General features: G+C 39.4%; 1 protein-coding gene across 5 annotated transcripts in view; it reads left to right on the top strand.

Moving 5' to 3' along the window:
- Cltc (clathrin heavy chain) overlaps positions 1-20,316 on the top strand; it is a 64,643-nt gene that overhangs the window by 9,727 nt on the left and 34,600 nt on the right. For 3 of the 5 annotated variants that reach the window (XM_028878276.2, XM_028878279.2, XM_037201445.1), the window contains exons 2-7: positions 12,588-12,795; positions 14,744-14,746; positions 16,122-16,390; positions 16,918-17,079; positions 18,826-18,939; positions 19,142-19,315. In XM_028878276.2, coding sequence (XP_028734109.1) covers positions 12,588-12,795; positions 14,744-14,746; positions 16,122-16,390; positions 16,918-17,079; positions 18,826-18,939; positions 19,142-19,315 — 930 coding nt within the window. The remainder of the gene's footprint in view (positions 1-12,587; positions 12,796-14,743; positions 14,747-16,121; positions 16,391-16,917; positions 17,080-18,825; positions 18,940-19,141; positions 19,316-20,316) is intronic. The other 2 variants (XM_028878280.1, XM_028878278.1) reach the window with 1 other exon arrangement.

The following is a 20,316-nucleotide window of genomic DNA, read 5'->3' as shown; positions in this document are numbered from 1 at the left end:
ATCATGGCAGTGGGTATCTCCTCCTCATGGTTGAGGGGGTTCTTCATGTCATGACTGCTAGAAGCAGATGGTGTCCCCCTCAAGTCTCCAGAATTCTAACATGAAGCTACCAGGTAGCTGAGGACCAAATAAGCCAACATATGAGCCTGTAGGAGACATTGCATATTCAAACCATAATACCCCCAAAGGCCCCCCCATTACAACCATATGATTTACATATGATTTCGGGTTGCCCAAACATGAACTTTGTGGGGGCATACATTCAAAACATAACAAAGAGTTAAAGTTTCTACATTGTGATGTGTAAAGATATTTTTCAAGTTACTGCTTTTTAAATTTTTTTTAAAATTTTTATAAATGGGGGTGGGTGGGTTGTGGGTACACATGGAGGCCAGAAGAGGCCCTGTAGAGGCACTTGTGAGCCACCCACATAGCTGCTGGGAATTGAACTCCGGTCTCCTGGAGGAGCAAGAAGTGCTCGTCCTCGGCACCATTTCTCCATCACAGGTCTCCTTTTCCTATATATAAAGTCAAATGACTGAATCATAAGTCCACCTAATCTGAGTTTATACTTTCAAAGGGGCTAAAAGCTTTTGCAAGTGAATGCGAGTATGTATATATGCTCACTCACTGGCCATAAAAACCCAGGGCCTTGCCCCTGCTAAGTATAATCTCTTATTTCTGAGCTAACACCCTGGCCTTTTTAAGCTTTTTTTTTTTTTTTTTTTTTTTTTGATAAAATTCACAAAACTTAAATTAACCGTTTTACATGAACATGAATGTGAACAGCATACTATGCCGTGTTTGTGGCACAATCTTGGAAACCCAGCACTCACCTGTAATCTCAGCTCTGCGGGTGCTGAGGCAGGAGGATTTAAGTGTGAGGTCAGCCAAGACTTTATAGGAAGACTTTATTTCTAAATAGATAAAGCAAATAAAAATTGAATGACTTAATGTTTAAATGTGACATCACTTAGGTGTACTTTTTAAACACGTTTTTTCATTGCCTGAGATGGAAATTCTACCCATTGAACAATCTATCTTCCTCTCATTTCTTTCCATCCCTTGGCAACTGGTAACCTGCTTCTGTCTCTAAGGACTCAATTTTGTGGCTATTTTACATGAGTGGAATCCTACGTTACGTTTTGTCTAGGTTCTGCTGTGTGTATAGGCAGGGCAAGGCAGGACTTGCTGTGTGACCCAGTCTCTACTAACTTAGTCTCTTCCGAGCTTAGCCCCTTGAGTGCTGGGATTCCAGGCATGTACCACCATGCCTAGCCTAGAACAGGCTACATATTTAGGAACTGAAGTGAACAAAATAAATGGAATAAAAGGTATTTTTAGGTTGTGGAAACAAGCTTTGCTTATGTGAAGGAAGCAAGATTAGTTTGATAAATTGGAACTTATTCTAAGCATTAAGGATATCCCATCTCTTTGACCAAACAAAAACAAGATACCTTTTCTTTTTGAGACAGGGTCCCACTGTTTAACTGGCCTGAAACTTGCTGTGTAAACCACTCTGGCCTCAAACTCAAGAGATCCACCTGCCTCTGCCTCCCAAGTGCTAGGAGAAAAGGTGTGTACCACCACACCCAGGATTCTTCATTTTTTTAACCTGTTTCAGTGACTCTACATTACTAAGATGGCTTTTTTTCCCTTTTTGGAGAACATTATCTACAATTTGAATACAAGTCTCTAAAAGCCTAAAAATCTGCTTTTCCCACCTCAGTAATTAGATAAAATTACAGTTTAATTAAAGTAAAAGTTTGATACAAAAATTATACTTAAAATACTGGATTGAAAATGGACATGGGGAGGGAGGGAGGGAGGGCGGGTGGCAGGAGAAATGGCTCAGTGGTTAAAAGCACTAGCTATTCTTCCAGAGGTCTGAGTTCAGTTCCCAGCAACCACATGATGTCTCACAGCTGTCTATAATGGAATCTGATGCCCTTTTCTGTATTACAGGCATACATGCAAACAGAGTACTTGTACATAAAAATAAATATTTTAAAACAAAAAAAGAAAACGGACATGGGGACATATGCTTGTAATTCCAGTACTTGGGAGGTTGAGGCAGAAGGGTCTCGAGTTGTAGGCTAGGCTAAACTAAAAATTAGGATCCTTTCTCAAAAAAAGAAAAGGAAAGACAGAAATCAAGTTTCCAAATAATAGGTGCTCAATTGGCGTTAAATGAAACTATTTAGTGATTACAAGCTAATATTAAGTTGTCTTGATATAGCCAGTAACTCTTCATGTTGAATGCAATTTCATTCATTCATGTGAGCTTCAGATTTGTGTCATTTGTGCCACAAAGAAATATTTCAGTAATTTGTAAAATAAAATTATCTGGTTTTGTAAATTCTAGCAACTGGTAAATTGGTCATGCTATAAATTAGTAATCCAAGCAGAAAATGAGTAGTGCAGCATGATATCTAATTTCTTAACAGATCTGATCTGTCAGCATATTGTAGAAAATTCAAATGAGTATGTACAGCAGCGTACTGTTGGGGTTGGACTGAATACAACCTGATGCTCTGGCTAAAAAGTCATGGACTTATGACATAGAAAAATGGTTTTAGCCGGGCAGTGGTGGCGCACCCCTTTAATCCCAGTACTCGGGAGGCAGAGCCAGGCGTATCTTTGAGTTTGAGGCTAGCCTGGTCTATGGAGTGAGTTCCAGGACAGCCAGGGCTACACAGAGAAACCCTGTCTCAAAAAACAAGCAAACAAAATCCCCAATCAGTAATAGGTTAGGAACCATTCCTTAGGTCTTTAAGAGACTGAAGTACTATCAAGCTAAACTGTCTTCTAGTCCTTGTCTCTGGCTGTGGTTCTTTGCTTGTGTTGCATTCAATTTGTAGTTTTTGCTAAGAGTCAGAATTTTTCCCAAGAAATAGTGGTTCCTTTAAAGACACACCTGGGGTAGAAATAAACCTGTATGGTTTTTTTTTTTTTTTTTTTTTTTTTTTTGGTTTTCCGAGACAGGGTTTCTCTGTGTAGCTTTGCTCCTTTCCTAGAACTCACGCTGTAGCCCAGGCTGGCCTCGAACTCACAGAGACCCGCCAGCCTCTGCCTCCCAAGTGCCGGGATTAAAGGGCGTGCGCCACCACCACCCGGCTAAACCTGTATGTTTTAAGTGTGGGATCAGCAAAGGTTAAAAGTGTTTTGTTTGTTGCTTGAAATTTGTGGAGCCAACAAAAACAATGGCTGGTATCCTGTTGATGGAATAAACCAAGGAATGCTGCATTCTCAGCATTCTTTATTTCCTGCAGACTACAGCAACTGCAGTTTTTGCATTCTTTCTAGTTTCCAGGAAGGTCCCAGCGAAGTGACAGCTCAGCATTTTTTTGTATGTGTTTAGGTGGAAGGTAGAGGATGCTTGGTGTTTGCAGAAGAAATTAGGCTAATGAAATACTTAGACTAGGTAGGAAGTTAGCCAAATATCGAAACTCGCACTTAAAACTATCTGTACTGGGGAAGTATTGGTGGAATAATGACTATAGAATAGCTATAGGTATCTAAAACTTTTGACCTTTTAAATTGGTGGCTCTACTTAGTAAGTCCTTCCATGCTAAAAGAGTTTAACAGAAGCGTACACAGAGCATTGAGAACATAGCTTTGTCTGAAATGCAGTAGCTCATGCATACTTGCTGACGTTGTCACTGTTCAAATGAAATAAGGAAGAAGGATCTGAAAAGTGTGGTGCCAAGCACTAATTGTGAAACATAAGTCCTAAGTAATGCTGTCAGAAACACAAGCTTTCATGTATTTTAGTTTTCAGCTGATGTAGCTACTAAGGAGCTCTGTTCCAAGTTTACTAGGCATTTAGTGGGACGCATCTTGCTTGGGTGTACTTGTACAGAAGATGGTCTGCTGGATGGATGAAGCAGAGCAGACCTACTATTCAATAGGCACAGATACAGTTGCAAGTGATGGCAGAGATTGAGCCCTTATATTAGTGGGGGAATTGTCTTTTACCATTTGACAGTAGCATGGTTTTATTTGGTTGTGTGCTTTCTGCTGGCATTTTGTTTTGCATGTATATATTGCGTATGTTTATGGTTTATGTGGTCCTTTTTTGTTGTTGTTGTTGTTGTTTTGAGACAGGGTTTCTCTGTGTAGTTTTGGTGCCTGTCCTGTGTAGACCAGGCTGACCTCCAACTTATAGAGATCCACCTGGCTCTGCCTCCTGAATGCTGGGAGTAAAGGTGTGCATCACCACCGCCTGGCGGTTTATGTGGTCCTTTAACAATGTTTTCACAGTTTTGACCAAACTATGTATTCTGGTGCTGGTTTACCCACACCAAGTTTCCTGCTTCCTTGGCTTATCAAGGTTTTCCTGTTCTGTTTAAGAAAACAAGAACAAAGCAATTGTCCCAGCAAAGTTTACTTAGGAAATGGTAGAATGACATTCAAACCAGTTTCTTTCAGAATAATATGCATCAAACAAGCTGTAATTCTAGAGCTTGGTAATGCTGAAGACAGAGCTCCCTAAAATACAAGGTCTGTGTGGTAAGTACAGTTACAGTTATTAGAAAGTGATGAATTAGCAGAACGGTGATCTCAGTTATTCCAATGATGTTGACAACATCAAAAGAGAACTCAGGCCGGGCATGACTTTTAGCATCCATTGATTTTTTTTTTTCCTGAAGCAATTAGTGTGATGATTGTCTACTTTTTTTTTTTTTAAGATTTATTTATTTATTATGTATACAGAAGAGGGCACCAGATCTCATTACAGATGGTTGTGAGCCACCATGTGGGTGCTGGGAATTGAACTCAGGACCTCTGGAAGAGCAGTCAGTGCTCTTAACCTCTGAGCCATCTCTCCAGCCCGATTGTCTACTTTTTAAAGAATTTTGTTGTCCTTCCAAATTTTGGAGAGTGGCTTACTGTGTAGAATCCCAGGCTCGATCCAACCTTGAGATTCTCCTGTCTCAGCCTTCCATGCACTGAGATTATAGGCATGTACGACTACACTCTACCCTACACTTCACCACTTAAAAATTTGCATTTCAGTATTTATTTGTGTGTATATGTGCATGTGTGACATGGATATGGAGGTTGAAGGACAGCTTGTGGGAGCGGCTTCTTTCCTTCTGCCAAGTTGCTCAGAGACTCAGACTCAATAAGTTTGGTGGCAAGTGCCTTTACCTGTTGAGCCATGAGGCCACTCCTTTTTGCCACTTTCCCCCCCCCCCCCCCCCCCCCCCCCCCCCCAGACAGGGTTTCTCAGTGTAGTTTTGGTGCCTGTCCTGGATCTCACTCTGTAGACCAGGCTGGCCTCAAACTCACAGAGATCTGCCTGGCTCTGCCTCCCGAGTGCTGGGATTAAAGGCGTGTGCCACCAGCAACCCCCAGCCTTTTTTGCCACTTTTTAGTTAGCTTTCTTCTGTAAGGGATTAAGAAATAGGGGCTGGAGAGATGGCTTAGCAATTGAGAACATTAGCTACTCTCCCAGGGGACCAACATGACAACTTACAAATGTCAGTAACTCCAATTCCAGGGGATCTGACACCCTCATACGGACATAAACGTAGGCAAAACACCAATGCACACAAAATAAAAATAAATAAATCATTTAAAAAGAAAAGAAAAAAAAAAGAAATTCAGACATGACAGTCTCCTCCCTTTAATGTGCATGGGTGTTGTGCCTTCACACAGGACTGAGCGTTAGTTGTTCCTCTGGTGCCTATTGGAGACCAGGAGAGGATGTTGGATCCCCTGGAACTGGAGTTATGTAAGATGTGAACTACCATGTAGGTACTGGGAACTGAACTCAGGTACTCTAGAAGAACAGCCAGTATTCCTAACCACTGAGCCATCTCAGCTTTTCCTCCCTAACAGGTTTTTTTGTTGTTGTTTTTTGCTTTTGTTTTTTAATGTCAACTTTTATCTTTTCATCTACAGTTATCTTGAAGATTTATTTAGGGGTCTCTGTGTAAGAAGGTTCTAGACTAATTTTAGAAAGGCATGTTAAAGATCAGTGATAGAGGGGGTGGAGAGATGACTCAGCAGTTAGTTACGAGCACTTGTTCTTCCAGAGGACTTGGGTTCAGTTCCCAGCACACACATGGTAGCTTACAACCATCCGTAGCTCCAGTTCCAGGAGATCTGATGCCCTTGCCCTCTTCTGACTTCCACGGGTACCAGGCATGTAATTGGGGCACAGACATACATGCAAGCAAAACATTCACACACATAAGAAAAAAGAAAAAGCTCAATGGTAGATTTCTAAAGAAGCTGTTTTATTTGTGGAGGCTTAAGTTGAATTTTCTAAGGTAGCCTGTAATTGTGGGGCATGGGCAAATCAGGAAAACTAGCAACAACTGGTTTTTAGCAGCTAGGCTTTGGACCAGATGGCTTCAGTCAACTCTTGTCTATCAGCAAGAAAAATGGAGTGGCTACTTTCCATTTGCCCTTCTTAGTCTTGAGTGTTTTAGGATGAAAGAAACTTTGAAACTAAGCTCATGTTAGTTTTAGCATTTCACATTAAATCCTCACAACTCAGAGAATAGGAACTGTCATTTCAAATGTTTGAGAAGAAACAATACACAGATACTAACTTGTCCATGGTTATTTTAGTGGAAAAACTAGGGCTATAACCAGACATTTGGGCTCTTTATGAGGATTCCAGCAATTAATTTTAGATGCCACTTGAACTTCATAATCAAGTTGTGAAACGTACTGTAATTGTCTACTTGAATGACATTAGCTTTGCCAGCTTCCATTTCCAGCACAGGTATTTGAGATATTTATTAGTCTTGATAGAAGACTTTAGCAGTGCTGTTCTGTATGCTATTGAAAAGTTAAATGGGGTTACTTATCAGGAATATGTGGCAAGGCTTTGAAGATTGTGTTCTTTGAAATTTAATAAGCCAAATAGCAGAATTACAAGTATAGTTTCCTTCTCAAAAAGAAAGAAAAAAAGACTTGGGAACTCATGCTTGACATCTATCTGCTCTCAGGAAGTAGAAGAATCAATGTCCCTCACTGTCCATTCAAGGCCAACCTGTAGTATACAATATATTGTAGTACAACTAGGGGCACATAGTAAGATTGTCTTAAAAATGGGGGGTGGGGTGGGGAGGGGAAGAAAATTTCAGGGTCTTGAGGAAGATTCCGAGAGCCTATTAACTGTTATCAGTGTGGTGAAATGAAATTCACACCCACACCTATGGACAGCTGAACAACGCAGATAGTGAAGTGCAATGAAAGACAGTTGACATGAGCTGGGCCCACAGTCCTCTGTGTTGTAGTTACTGGTAGTGTCTCCTGAGGGCCTGATGGTGCTGGGCATTGTGGTACATGAAGTCCTCACAACTCTGAAAATATTGTTGTTCCAAGTGTTTGAAATGAAGGAACAGTGCACAGATACTAACTTGTGAGTGATTGTTTTAGTGGAAAAACTAGGATTTGGGCTCTTTATGAGGAACCCAGAAAGCAATTAATTTTAGGTGCTACTTGATAATCTTAAAATTTACTGTAATGTCTCTTGAATTAAGGAAATGTCTGCTATGGAAAATTTGAATTATTAATCTTTCTACTACAGAGTCTTAGACTGAAATGCCCCCTCCCCCAATTTGGTCCAAATTGAAGCAAAGAGATGCTTTTTGCTTTTTTTTTTTTCCTCCTCCAAGACAGGGTTTCTCTGTGTAGCCCTGGCTATCCTGGAATTTGCTCTGTAGATCAGGCTGGCCTCTCAGATCCACCTGCCTTTGCGTCCTCAGTGCTGGGTAAAGATGTGCACCCCCACCTCTGGCTCATGCATAAAGGGAAGGTTTACATACTGTTTATAACTGGGGATTCCAGAGTAGTCAGGAGTTTTGAGTTGGTTGATAACCAATAAATCTGTTTATGTTTTGTAAGCTAAGTTCAAACTTGAGTCCTAAAGTAATGCCACTTTGCAAACCAAACCTAGCCTGGAAACCAAATTAGGGGTTACAGAAATCATGTGTTTCTTGGGAAGAAGTGGTCGATAATTAGTATGTTTTTGTTCGTTGTACTATTAATTTTTGTTTGGAAAAAACGAGAATGGAATTGTATTCTTAATTGTATTATGGAAAAATATCCCTAATTGCTTGAATGAGAGACTGATGGGGTGAGTAGCTTCACAGGACTATAACGAACCTTTTTTTTTTTTTTTAACCATTTGAATGCTGTATTATATGCATGTGAATCCAAATTCATTTTCTATAGATTCTCAGAACAGTTAAATAAAAGCTCTTTGTAGTTTAAAAAAAAAAAAACCAAAACTTCATAATTGACATTTCTAAGCTTCATTTCTGTTGCTGTGATATACCCTGACTGGAAACAGTTTGGGGGAGGAAGGGGCTTATGGGCTTACAATTCCAAGTTACAGTCCATCACTGAGGGGGAACCGAGACAGGAACTTAAATAGCAACTCACATCACAGCCACAGCCACAGAGAAAGGACCATGTAGATACTACTTGGTTCTACTCATCTAGCTTCTTGTGTTCTTCAACAATTCAGGGAATGGTGCCAACCACAGACAGGGTCAATTAACCGTGCAGATGATCCCTCACAGGCTAACCTGCTCTAGGTAATTCCTCAGAGAGCTTCCCTCTTTTTCAGGTAGCTCAAGGTGGTTTCAGGTTGATAACAAAAACTAACGGCAGACAAGCATATCTCAGTGTAGACTATATTTAGCTTCAGTGGCAGTGTTTTGTCAATTAAGACCACTAAAACCTGCTACAATTAGGGTATTGCGGTGCGTCTTCTGAAAATTGATGCAAGTTTGTAGACTTGTGCTGTCTGAATTCATCAGTTTCTCTGCCATAGACCATATACCATCACACCTTTTATAATTGACTTAATGTTTTCTGGCTGTTTTGAAAACAAAAACTTCAGCAATATTGCTACATTTTGAAAGATTTTATCTATACAAATGTTATTAAACATAGTTATCTAGTATGGTAATCTTTTATGTGTTGTTATTCTAAGGATACATTACCGTTAATGGTGGCTGACCCTATTCACTACTGTTACGGTATTTTTCTGTTTTGCTTATATTATAGGAAAATATGAGCAGAATTGGTGTGTAATCTTGGCATTTGCCTCAAGTAATACCAGGAAGGGAAAAGAATTTGCCAACCTTGTTTAAAGAGGTGGAGGCAAGTGCACCTTCCTGCTACCTAGTAGGATCCCGAGGGTCCTGTCTTTTGTTAATATCCAGGAAAGACTTTCTAGGAAAGAGGAGCTTCTTGTTTAGTTATACAAATGGCTATAATTTAAGTGTGTTTTTAAACATATTTAAATGTTTTCATTTCAATTTAGTCCACCTGCCTCCACACACACAAAACTCTCTCTCATGCTGTCTCTTACACTCCTCTTCCATGCTTGCTCTCCTGTCCTCACTCTTTATCTTTCTGTCTAGGTCTCTTTTTTTTCTTCCTGACATAAGTCTTGTGATATAGCCCAAGTTGGCCTTATACTTAATGATCCTTCTGCCTCAGCTTCCTCAGTTAGTAGGATCACCGGTAGAAGCTACCAAACCCAGCCAGCCACTTGGAGTGTTATCCAGTCCTTTCACACATTAGCCTTAAAATAGTGAGTCATGTGCCTCATTGTTGTTTGATGATGGATTTCCATTAGCAGTGTTCCTCTTTTCTTATAAAAATGCCCTTACTTGTGCCTTGATACTAGGCTTAACCCCTTAGTATCCTAACTGAGCTCTGAATACTCCATGCCAAAGTACCCTCAGGGATGTTATTCTCAAACTTACTACACCCTTCTTCCTTCCTTCCTTCCTTCCTTCCTTCCTTCCTTCCTTCCTTCCTTCCTTCCTTCCTTCCTTCCTTCCTTCCTTCCTTTCTTTCTTTTCTTTTCTTTTCTTTTCTTTTCTTTTTTCTTTTTTTTTTGAGACAAGTACTTGGATTTCTAAAGGGAACTAACAAGCCTCCAGCTCTTTAGCTTTACTGTTTTTTCTAATAGTGGCTTCTTATACTTGTCTTGGAGTTCCCTTTGAAATTGAAGGATAGGAAAGGAGTCCTGTTCTGAGTACAATTAGTAATGTCTGACATATATTTTTTGGATTTTATTGAAACGGGGTTTCTCTATGTAGCCCTGGTTGCCCTGGACCTCACTTTGTACACCAGGCTGGCCTTTGAACTCACAGAGACCCACCTGCCTTTGCCTCCTGAATACTGGGATTAAAGGCCTATGCCACCTCCACCTGGCATCATTTTTTTTTTTAAATAGGAAAAAGTGTTACGTGTATGGATGTTGGCCTGCATGTATGTCTATACACCATGTGGATTTCTCATACCAACAGAGGCATCGGATCCACTGGAACTGTGGTTGACAGATGGTTGTGAGCTAATGTGGGTGCTGGGAATCAAACCCAGGTCCTTAATTCAGAGCCATCCCTCCAGCGTCTTGTGTGTAGTCCAGGCTGGTCTTAAACTCCTGACAATCCTGCTTATCCTCTGTATGCTGGCATTGCAGGTTATCAGTCACTGTGTCCTGCTACTTACATTTTTTTGTTTTATATAAGTCTGCATTTCTCAGATACTAAAGAAATTAAACAGTGATCCCTGAAATTCAGAAGTGCAGTAGGTGAAGACTTGGTTGAGAGAGTCCTACAATTCTCATGGAGTAATTCAGAAGCTAGTGTGCTGTGTTTATAGAGCTATATGAACTCGGAGCCATTGGAACCCTTTCTCCAACTATTGAAAAGGAAACTATCCACATGACTTTCTAGAGAGCCTAATGGCTCTCTATTCTGAAAAAAACAGATATGTAGTCCTTCTCAGGAACTAGGTGGATAACTTGGTCTTAGTTTATCTAAGGAAAAGACTTCCTCTCTGAATCCCAGTTATGGTCCATTTGTACGTTCGGGACAACTTCCATTCATCTTTCTCCAGTTCTGAAGTTAAAAGTAGAAGTGTACAAGCCTTTAATCCCAGCACTTGGGAGGCAGAGGCAGGCGAATCTCTGATTTCTAGGAGAGCCAGAGCCACACAGAGAAACCCTGTCTCAAAAAAAAAAAAAAAAAAAAAAAGAAGTAGAAATAAATTCATAGTGTTTTACTATAACCACATTCATTCTAAGTTACCTGCTGTTTTATAGCTTCTGAATTTGCCTGGCATTGGAGCGTATCTTGAGCTTATAAAGCTGGTTAATGTTCTACTTTAATGCTGTGTGTGTATTAATGGTTAGATAGTTGCTTGGCTCTTTGCCCTCTGGTGCTGTGTCTGCATTATAACTATATTTTATAACTGGTTATACCTATAGTATTTGAGGACTTATAGGGAAGTGAAAGGAAAAGAAAGCTCCTCAGCTCATTCTGGACCTTGTTCAGATCCTGGCCTGTTTATTTGTAGCACAGGGGTTTGACAAAAGAATTCCATAAAATACAGCTGACATTGCTCGGCCAGTGCAGTGAAGGGGAACTACATAGCTGGAGGACAAGAGCTTTTTCTCAATTTCCGCCATGAGAATTTACTACCAGGGAGGGGAAGGGGGATGGGGAATGCTCTGGCCTGAGTGAGCAGAGCCAACCCTTCAGGCAGTCTCTTTTAGAAGGATTTAATCACCCAGAGACTTAGTGACCTGTTAGAGACCCTTTCTAGCGGTCACAGGTAACTTCTGTACTCACACACTGGTTGCTTTCAGAGAGTACCCTCTGCAGATCCGCTGTTTACTGAACAAACACTGTAGGATCTGCCGTTCATACGGAGCAAAAAGTCCCTTATTTTTGTTGTGGGTTTTCAAGACAGTTTCTTTCTGTAGCCCTGGTTGTCCTGAAACTTTCTCTGTAGACCAGGCTAGCCTCAAACTCAGCTCTTCTCTTGCTTTTGCTTGGATTACAGGCATGTGCTACCATGCCCAGCTGTTAAAATTCTTAAGTAGCTCTTTCTACCTATATTGTAAGTTCAGGATTCTTAGGAGGTAAATTGAGCTTGTCGCACAAGCAATTCTTTCTTGCTTCTCTGTATAATCTTTATTCCGTGCTCAGGCTTTCCCTAGGCTATCCTCGCTTTGCTGTGCATTAGCACATGCTTCTGAAGAGAATTCTCTAGACTGGCTCATTGAAGGGACTGCTCATTGAAGGCATCTGACAGCATCGCTCCTGTGTAGTCTCTTCTGACTCTTGGTACAGCATAGCTTTGTCTGCTTGTGCTAGCCCATGTTTCTTCAGATTGAGAACTCTGACGTTTTAAATCTTTGTCTCCTTTTTAAAATATTATTGTACCTTAGACTACAGATCCCTGAAGCCTAGTGCAGGAGGATAATTAAGTGTGCTAAGTTGGGGGGTGGGGGTAAGAGAGGGTAAGTCCAATAGTACAAAGATTTACAGTTCACCAAGAAACATAATGGTTATCAATCCCTTGAACCATCAACACTAGCACGCAGAAGTTGTTCTTTCCTTTAACTTCATCTCTAACCTCTGTAGTTGTAATGTGAATGCCACAGTTCTTAGATAATAAAGAAAATCTATTACCTTCCCAATGTTGTCACTGTTGGCCGGCATTGAAGGTTAAATTAGCATTATACTGATGACAATATAGGAATGCCAAATTTTCTTGCACATTTGGTAACATGATCTATATTTTTTTTTCAGCTCCAGAACCTGGGTATCAACCCAGCAAACATTGGCTTCAGTACTTTGACTATGGAGTCAGACAAATTCATCTGCATTAGAGAGAAAGTAGGAGAGCAGGCCCAGGTGGTAATCATTGATATGAATGATCCGAGCAATCCAATTCGAAGACCAATCTCAGCAGACAGTGCCATCATGAATCCTGCCAGCAAAGTGATTGCACTGAAAGGTATAAAAGATTGTGGATGTTTTCTTGAAATTCTTATTTGTATTTTATGCAAATACAGTTGTTGGTGTAGTATGTTGAATAAGTTTAATTAAATCTGTAAAGTTGAGATTAATCCTAAACTTGAGTTAGTGTTCATGACATTTACATGGAATGTTTCTGTGAAATGTCTTAGAATAGATGTACTTGGAATAAGTTTTAAGTTTTAGGATAAATACATTGATATTTGATGAGATAAAATGGCTAAAAGCATTTCTGTATAGGGGAATGAAAGCAATATTCTGTAATAAGTCATAGCTTAATATCAGAACTTAAACATTTCAGAGTTTATTGTGATAATTAGCTTCTTCATTCTCTGCCTTTTTATCCTTTAGGCTTCTTTTACCTTACATTCCTCAAGCTCTAAAAATGGCTTGAATTGACACTGGGTAGAGAGGGTAGGAGGAGAAGGAGAATGAGTGAAGACTAAGCTTTGAGTCAAGGATGTTTGCATTTATTCAGACTGTACAGTTTTCTTAGATTGTAGTTATATAGTTATCTCTCTGCCGATTTACTTATTTGCTTACTTATTTTGAGCTGAGTCTTGCTCTGTTTCCCAGGCTGACTTTGAACCTCTTGCCTGAGTCTGAGTAGCTGGGATGATAGGTGGACACAACCAGGCCCAGCCAGACTAACTTGTTTCCATGCGGAACTATACTGCCTATCAGTTGAAGTAGAGTTAAACAATCTCATTATCTGAGAACCTATTTCCTTTTCCTTTGAACTTTGAAATTAAGGTAATAGAAGAATCAAAGTTACTAAGAAGGCTAAGTGCCAAACTGCTGGACCCTTGAAATGGCATTTAAAGCTGCCTCCCTCTGTTTCCTTTCTGCTGTAGTTAGGGACTGAACCCAAGGCTTCACATGCACTTAGCAGGTGTGCGGATGGTTATCACCGAGCAATTAGATCCCAGCCCTTGTTTTTCTTGATAATAAGAAAAAGAATTTAGTTCCAGTCATTTATAGAAGTGCGGATGAGTTTTTAGAGGTGCTGAACTTTTAACCAGTCTTTTCTTCACGTCATTTAAACTCTGTTTGGGGCCTTGTTTTGGTTGTTTTCTGTTTTGTTTTGGTGAGATAGGTCTCTTTGACAGTAGCCTTGGCTGTTCTGGAACTTGCTATGTACAGACTGGGTTCAAACTCACAAAGACCCACCTGCCTCTGCCTCCCTAGAATTGGAATCAGGCATGCACCACCATGTCCAGCCCATTTAATCTCTGGTAATACATGTTGAATAACACTTATTAGAAATGCTCGGGTCTAGAAGTATTGAGTTTTTTGGTTTTGGGGAGTTTTTAGGGTTCTTTTTATAACATTTTATTTGTTTATTTTGTGTGTTTATGTGTGAGGGTGTACATGTAAAGGTCAGAGGGCAACTTGAGGAAGTCTGTTCTCTCCTTCTACCATATGGATCCTAGGAATGAGTTGGCAGCAAATGCCCTGCTGAGCATCTCATAGGCCTGGATTTGGGAATCTTTGCATAGATTTTATTCTTGAGTATCACTAATGTGAAGGTCGAAAATTAGACACCCCAAACTTCCTGGTTTCATAGTACAGGTTTTGGAACATTTTGGAGTGTCAATTTGTAACCTCTCGTACTGGCTGGGAAATAAATGGTGGGCAGGTTGGGAGCTAAGAATAGCATAGTCAACAACTCATCAGAATTTGTCTCAGGCAAGAGTTGATCTCATCATCAGGAGCCAGATGTTTTGTGACAGCATACATTTTACTTCTGTCTAAAGTATACTACATTTTAAAAGTCCTTTAGCTTCCTTAAGTAATTTGAATTCAAGTGCTTAGCATCCGTCACACTTCTTTTTAAAGGGCATCAACTAAATTTTGCCAATTTTTTTTTCTATTTTTAATGTTACTGTTATCTTATCACATTTCTTAATGCTTTCTTATGTGTGCAGATGGTGAGTTACCTTAAATTAGATTGTGTTAGTCATTGTCCTGTTCTATAAAAAGAATAATTGAGAAATTTTTATAGCTTTGTAAAATAGTATGCTATACTTTGTGTCTCTTGGTCTATATCATGGCTGTTATCCTTTGTTCCCTTCCCTAGACCCTTAAACTTACACATTCTCCAGCCCTTTGTAAAACAATAAAAGTCTAGTTACCTGGAGGTTGGCGGATGCAGCAAAGAAAGTCAGATCCTTATAAAATTCTGTTTCCCTCTGAAGCCAGTTTAAACTTCATGCCTTCTTCTTATAAACAGGACTATAACTTCCACAATTTCTTGAAAGTCTGGTTGTGGTTTATAAGCTGTGTGGGATGGGAGTCCTATACTTTGCCTTACAGAAGAAGGCTTTGTTTCGTAGTAAGACGGGTTGTGGTACAAAGCTCTTAGGCTTTGTCTGTCTCCTACCTACCCTGTCAAACCCCCCCCCCCCCACTTTGACAATTTTTGTCCTTTAGGAGCCAGATTCTCTGTGGCTCAGGAATGGAGTTATCCTCAGTCTCTGAGGACTAATCTTCATAGCTTAGTGATAGCTGTGGGCTTGGACCACTGTTGATTTCACTGGCATCACCTTTCCGACTGTGACCGGTTTCAAATGACAAGTATAAGCCCTTGCATCTGACTCTGGACTTTTAACATTTGAGGCAAATTTTACCCTCCTTTTACTAAGTGCTTGCTGTCTTAACTGGATGAAGCTTGAACTTGTTCTCACTCCAGTATATATATTAACAGCATCTGAAACCATCCTCCTTCCTGTCTCCCTTTCCTTTCTCCAGCACTCTTCTTTCCCTTTGTTTCTTAGACCAGTTACATGTAGCATGCACTGTGGTGACATGGCAAAGTTGAAGTACAACTTCTTTTCAAAACGCAGTTTCCACAAAATTGAGTTGGATGAGAGATGACTGCATTTTAAAAAGTAGAAATTTCCTCCTTGTGTTTCTCTTAGATTTGCTTTGTCTTATGTATATGCAGCTACCTTAGTTTATGTGTGAACTAACTATGTGATGAAAGTTACAGCTTTGTTTTCTATCAGTAAGAAAGCTGTTCCTTAGTCTCATTTTCATTTGGGATGTAGAGTCCTGTAGAAGTCTCGTGTTTATAGTGTTGCAGACATGTCCGTGAGAGGTAAGAGTCCTGCTGAAGGTGTAGATTGGTTTGCTTGATCTCAGCTCTTAGCTCCTCAGTGGCTGTAGCTCCAGCAGTGTGACTCCTGTAGTTAGTTATTAGTCTCAAGACAGAACTACATTATTTGAAAGTTAAAGGCTAGTCTAGGTAGGTATTAATTCATTTTGAACTTTGCTTTTTTCATTATTCTTTAATTCTGTATTTAGCTGCAAAAACTCTTCAGATATTTAACATTGAAATGAAAAGTAAAATGAAGGCCCATACCATGACTGATGATGTCACCTTCTGGAAATGGATCTCTTTGAACACGGTTGCTCTTGTTACGGATAATGCAGTTTATCATTGGAGTATGGAAGGAGAGTCTCAGCCAGTGAAAATGTTTGATCGTCATTCTAGCCTCGCAGGATGCCAGATTATCAATTACCGTACAGATGCAAAGCAGAAGTGGTTGCTTCTGACTGGCATATCTGCACAGGTAACACGTTTTAGTTTTTGATAAAGAAGTTGTCTAAGGAAGTGTTTTGACACACACTTTAGTTAGGTCTTTAATCCTAATATTGTTGAATTTGACTGATTTTGAAAGACTTTTCCTTTTTAAAAAATTATGATTATTGGCTTAAACCTTTAACCTGACAAAATTTCAGTACTCTTATAGGTTGTTTTTATTTCTTGCAGATTAAGTAGAGATTGATTTAGAATTTATTATGGAATCAGTGTGCTACAAAATGAATACTTCTGTATTGTATTAAGATGGTATAAAGAGATAATTAGGTGTGGCATGTCTTATACATTCACATTAAGCTCTAATTAGATAATGTTTGGAGTTAAACTTGAAGATGTATGAACTCTATACTGAGAGATTCAATACAATACAGCTGAAAAGTGGCAAAGTATTATAACTATTTCAGTAATTGAATATGAGATCTACTGGGTCATTGGACCTATGAGTTTATTTATTAATTTGTTTGCTTGTTTCTTTTTTATTTTTTTGACCCTTTGTAGCAAAATCGTGTGGTTGGAGCTATGCAGCTCTATTCTGTAGATAGGAAAGTATCTCAGCCTATTGAAGGACATGCAGCTAGCTTTGCACAATTTAAGATGGAAGGAAATGCAGAAGAATCAACGTTATTTTGTTTCGCTGTACGGGGTCAGGCAGGCGGGAAGGTAAGTTTTGTCTGTGGTAATTAGTTTATTGAGTCTGTTTTGCTCTTCTTTGTGATCTAAGTTCAAAATAGTCATCTTTGTTCCTTATTAATTTCATAATATTCATATTTGTGGTGACTGACATGGTATGTATAGTAATATTTGTAAAATGATAGCATTCTTTTAATATTATTTACTATTCTGTCATCTGGATCTTCCTTTAACAGTGTCTTGTTATATAATCTAGGCTGACTTTGAAGTTGGTCTTCTTGCCTCAGGCTCTGAGTGCTGGGATTGTAGCTCTTTATACCATTGTGCCCAGCTTTGAGCTCTTTGTATTCTTTATTTTAGTTGCCTTCTTATCAAAGGCTTTTTGTTGATGTCTTTTACTTTATTCTGCATAGACTGATTAGAGTTGCAGAAATACCCATTTGTGTGTGCAGTACATGTCTAAAGTCTGATTCATTAAGTATTGCCCAAGATGAGGTCTGATGTCGTTAAGCGCTGTCCTTTTTAAATCCCCTAGGTAACTTGATGTCGATGGAATGGACAGCAGCTTAAGTTGGAGAGTCTCATCCCTAGCTGTACATTGAAATTACCTAGACAGATTGAAGCACTTTGTGTATTAGAATTCGTAGTTGAGGACAGCAGAAACAAGGTCTGGTTGATTAGAGTATAAAAAATTTATTGACAGGATACTGGATACCTGGCAGTAGCTAGGACAGCTATATCACTAAATGTGGGGAATGAGAAATGAGCAAAAATGGGTAGTAGCCAGGGTTTCAGCCAGAAATCATGCTGCAGATCTCTGAACTGCTTTTGTTGCGCCTGCACTGCTGGATGCCTGGTGACTCAGTTTGCTGCTATTTTCACTGCCAGAGTAGACTCTCCCTCAGTCTTAAAATAACCTGATGTCCTGAGCTCCCTCCTTAAAGTCCAGTATAGGCAAAGTCACACGGCTCACATCCTAGCTCAGAGAGACACGGAAAACAACTGTTTGCTGCTTCTGAAATGGAAGAGTGGCTCTGCTTGCTACTAGAACTTGTAGACTCCTGTCCTCTGTGTCCCTGAGTCGGGAAACCGAATCTTCACCTTTGTTTTGTGCTCCTCCACCCCATGTCACCCTAGTTAGTAGTTTTCAAGAATAAAGAGCTTGCAGTGATCTGAATCCTAGCACTTAGGAGGCTCAAGTGATTCCCCTGTTTTTTACCTTTCATGTAGTCCAAAGAGGACAGCAGTTACAGAGGCATCTGGCTTGTTTACATGGCTTCCAGGGATTGAACTTAGGTAGGTGGTCAGGCCTAGTCCATAATTGCTTTTACTGGCTGAGCCATCTTGCCAGCCCCATCATGACTTTAGAGTCAAACCCACTCCCTACCTCTAGAATTTTGCCACTTAAAAGATGGCATATAGCTGGGTGTGGTGGTACACGCCTTTAATCCCAGCACTCAAAAGGCAGGCAGATCTCTATGAATCCAGGCCATTCTAATCTAAATATTCATTTCCAGGCCATCAGAGGCTACATTGTGAGACCTTGTTTCAACAACAACAAAAAAGAAATCATATAGCAAATGTGTGACTTTGAGGTCAGTTACCTCCTAGTCAGTTTTAATTTATGGAGGAGCATCCCACAGTGTAGATGGATCAAATATGGTTCACTGATTATAGAACATTTTGGTTATTTCCATTTGGGGGCTTCAAAGAACTTGCAATGACCAACTGATAAATGACTTAGATTAATAGTAGATTTTATTTTCTTTTGAACAGTTACATATCATTGAAGTTGGTACACCACCCACAGGGAACCAGCCCTTTCCAAAGAAGGCAGTGGATGTTTTCTTTCCTCCAGAAGCACAAAATGACTTTCCTGTTGCAATGCAGGTATTTCATCGAAATAAATGGATTTTTAAAAATCTCAAATTAATTTAAATACTGTTCATAGTTGATATGAGTAGTGCTTAAAATAATTCTCTAAAATAAAAATTATTAGTAAAACTTGGTAAAATAACACTCCTATTCTCATGTAATAAGTAAATTGGGTTATCTTAAGTTGTCTTATAGAAAGTGTTCATTTTCTCTTCAGATAAGTGAAAAGCATGATGTGGTGTTCTTGATTACCAAGTATGGTTATATCCACCTCTATGATCTTGAGACTGGCACATGCATCTACATGAACAGAATCAGTGGAGAAACGATCTTCGTTACTGCACCTCATGAAGCCACAGCTGGAATAATAGGAGTCAACAGAAAGGGACAGGTAAGGAAACTTCTACCTTAAGCATCTAAGTAACAGATTAGCATTAGCGTTTTTTTTCAAAAGGTAATTTTGGATGTCAGAAAAGAGAACATCATAGGGGAAGGCAAAGAGAAGGAATGAGGTGAAGGTCACAGGTGTCAGTTTAGACATCTCCTGTTGAAGGTGAAGATGGAGAGTAACAAAACTGTGTTAGGGTGTGTGTGTACATCTGCACATGCTAAATAAATACAATTTAAATAAATAAAAAAGATGGTTCTATAGAATCTGGCAGGAGGTGCACACCTTTAATCCTAATACTTGGAAGACTGAGGAAGGAGGATATCTGTGAGTTGGAGGCCAGCCAAGGCTATATAGTGAGAATCTGTTTCAAAAAACATAAAACAAATAAGATAAGATAGAAAGGTTGTTTAATTTGTTTTTTTTTTGCATTGATTTAATCATATTTACCTTGATCATTATTTTTAGGTCTAGTAAATGGCATGAATCATTATTTAGTTTTTGTTACGTTATATGTCTGGGTATTTTGCCTGCACTATGTCCATGTGCCACATGGGTGCCTGGTACCTATGGGGATGAGAAGAGGGCATCAGAACCCCTGGGACTGCAGTAATTGTTATGAGCCACCATGTGGGTGCTGGAAATCAAACCATGATACTCTGGAAGAACAGCCAGTGCTCTTAGTCACTGGGCCATCTCTCCATCATCTGTATTTAGTTTTTATATGAAATTTCATCTTAAATTTTTACCACTAGCAAAAAATGATTATAATATAAGCATTCCAGTGTATAATTGTAAAATCTTTTTAATAACTGTTTGGTTTAGAGCCAGTTAGGTATATATTTTTATTATCAAAAGTAAATCTGGATGAAAAAAAATGTTTGGGTTACACATTTGACAAACTCCCTTTTCTAGGGGTTTCTTTACTGTTATCTCCAAGACAGGATCCATCAGCTACAGAGATAAGAATTCTACCTAATCCCACTTCTTTTTTTTTTTTTTTT

The sequence above is a fragment of the Peromyscus leucopus genome, chromosome 8b, assembly GCF_004664715.2.
Source record: "Peromyscus leucopus breed LL Stock chromosome 8b, UCI_PerLeu_2.1, whole genome shotgun sequence".
Classification (NCBI taxonomy): domain Eukaryota; kingdom Metazoa; phylum Chordata; class Mammalia; order Rodentia; family Cricetidae; genus Peromyscus; species Peromyscus leucopus.
Note: the sequence above shows the minus strand (reverse complement) of the source record. Positions and strands in the feature narration are given on the sequence as shown.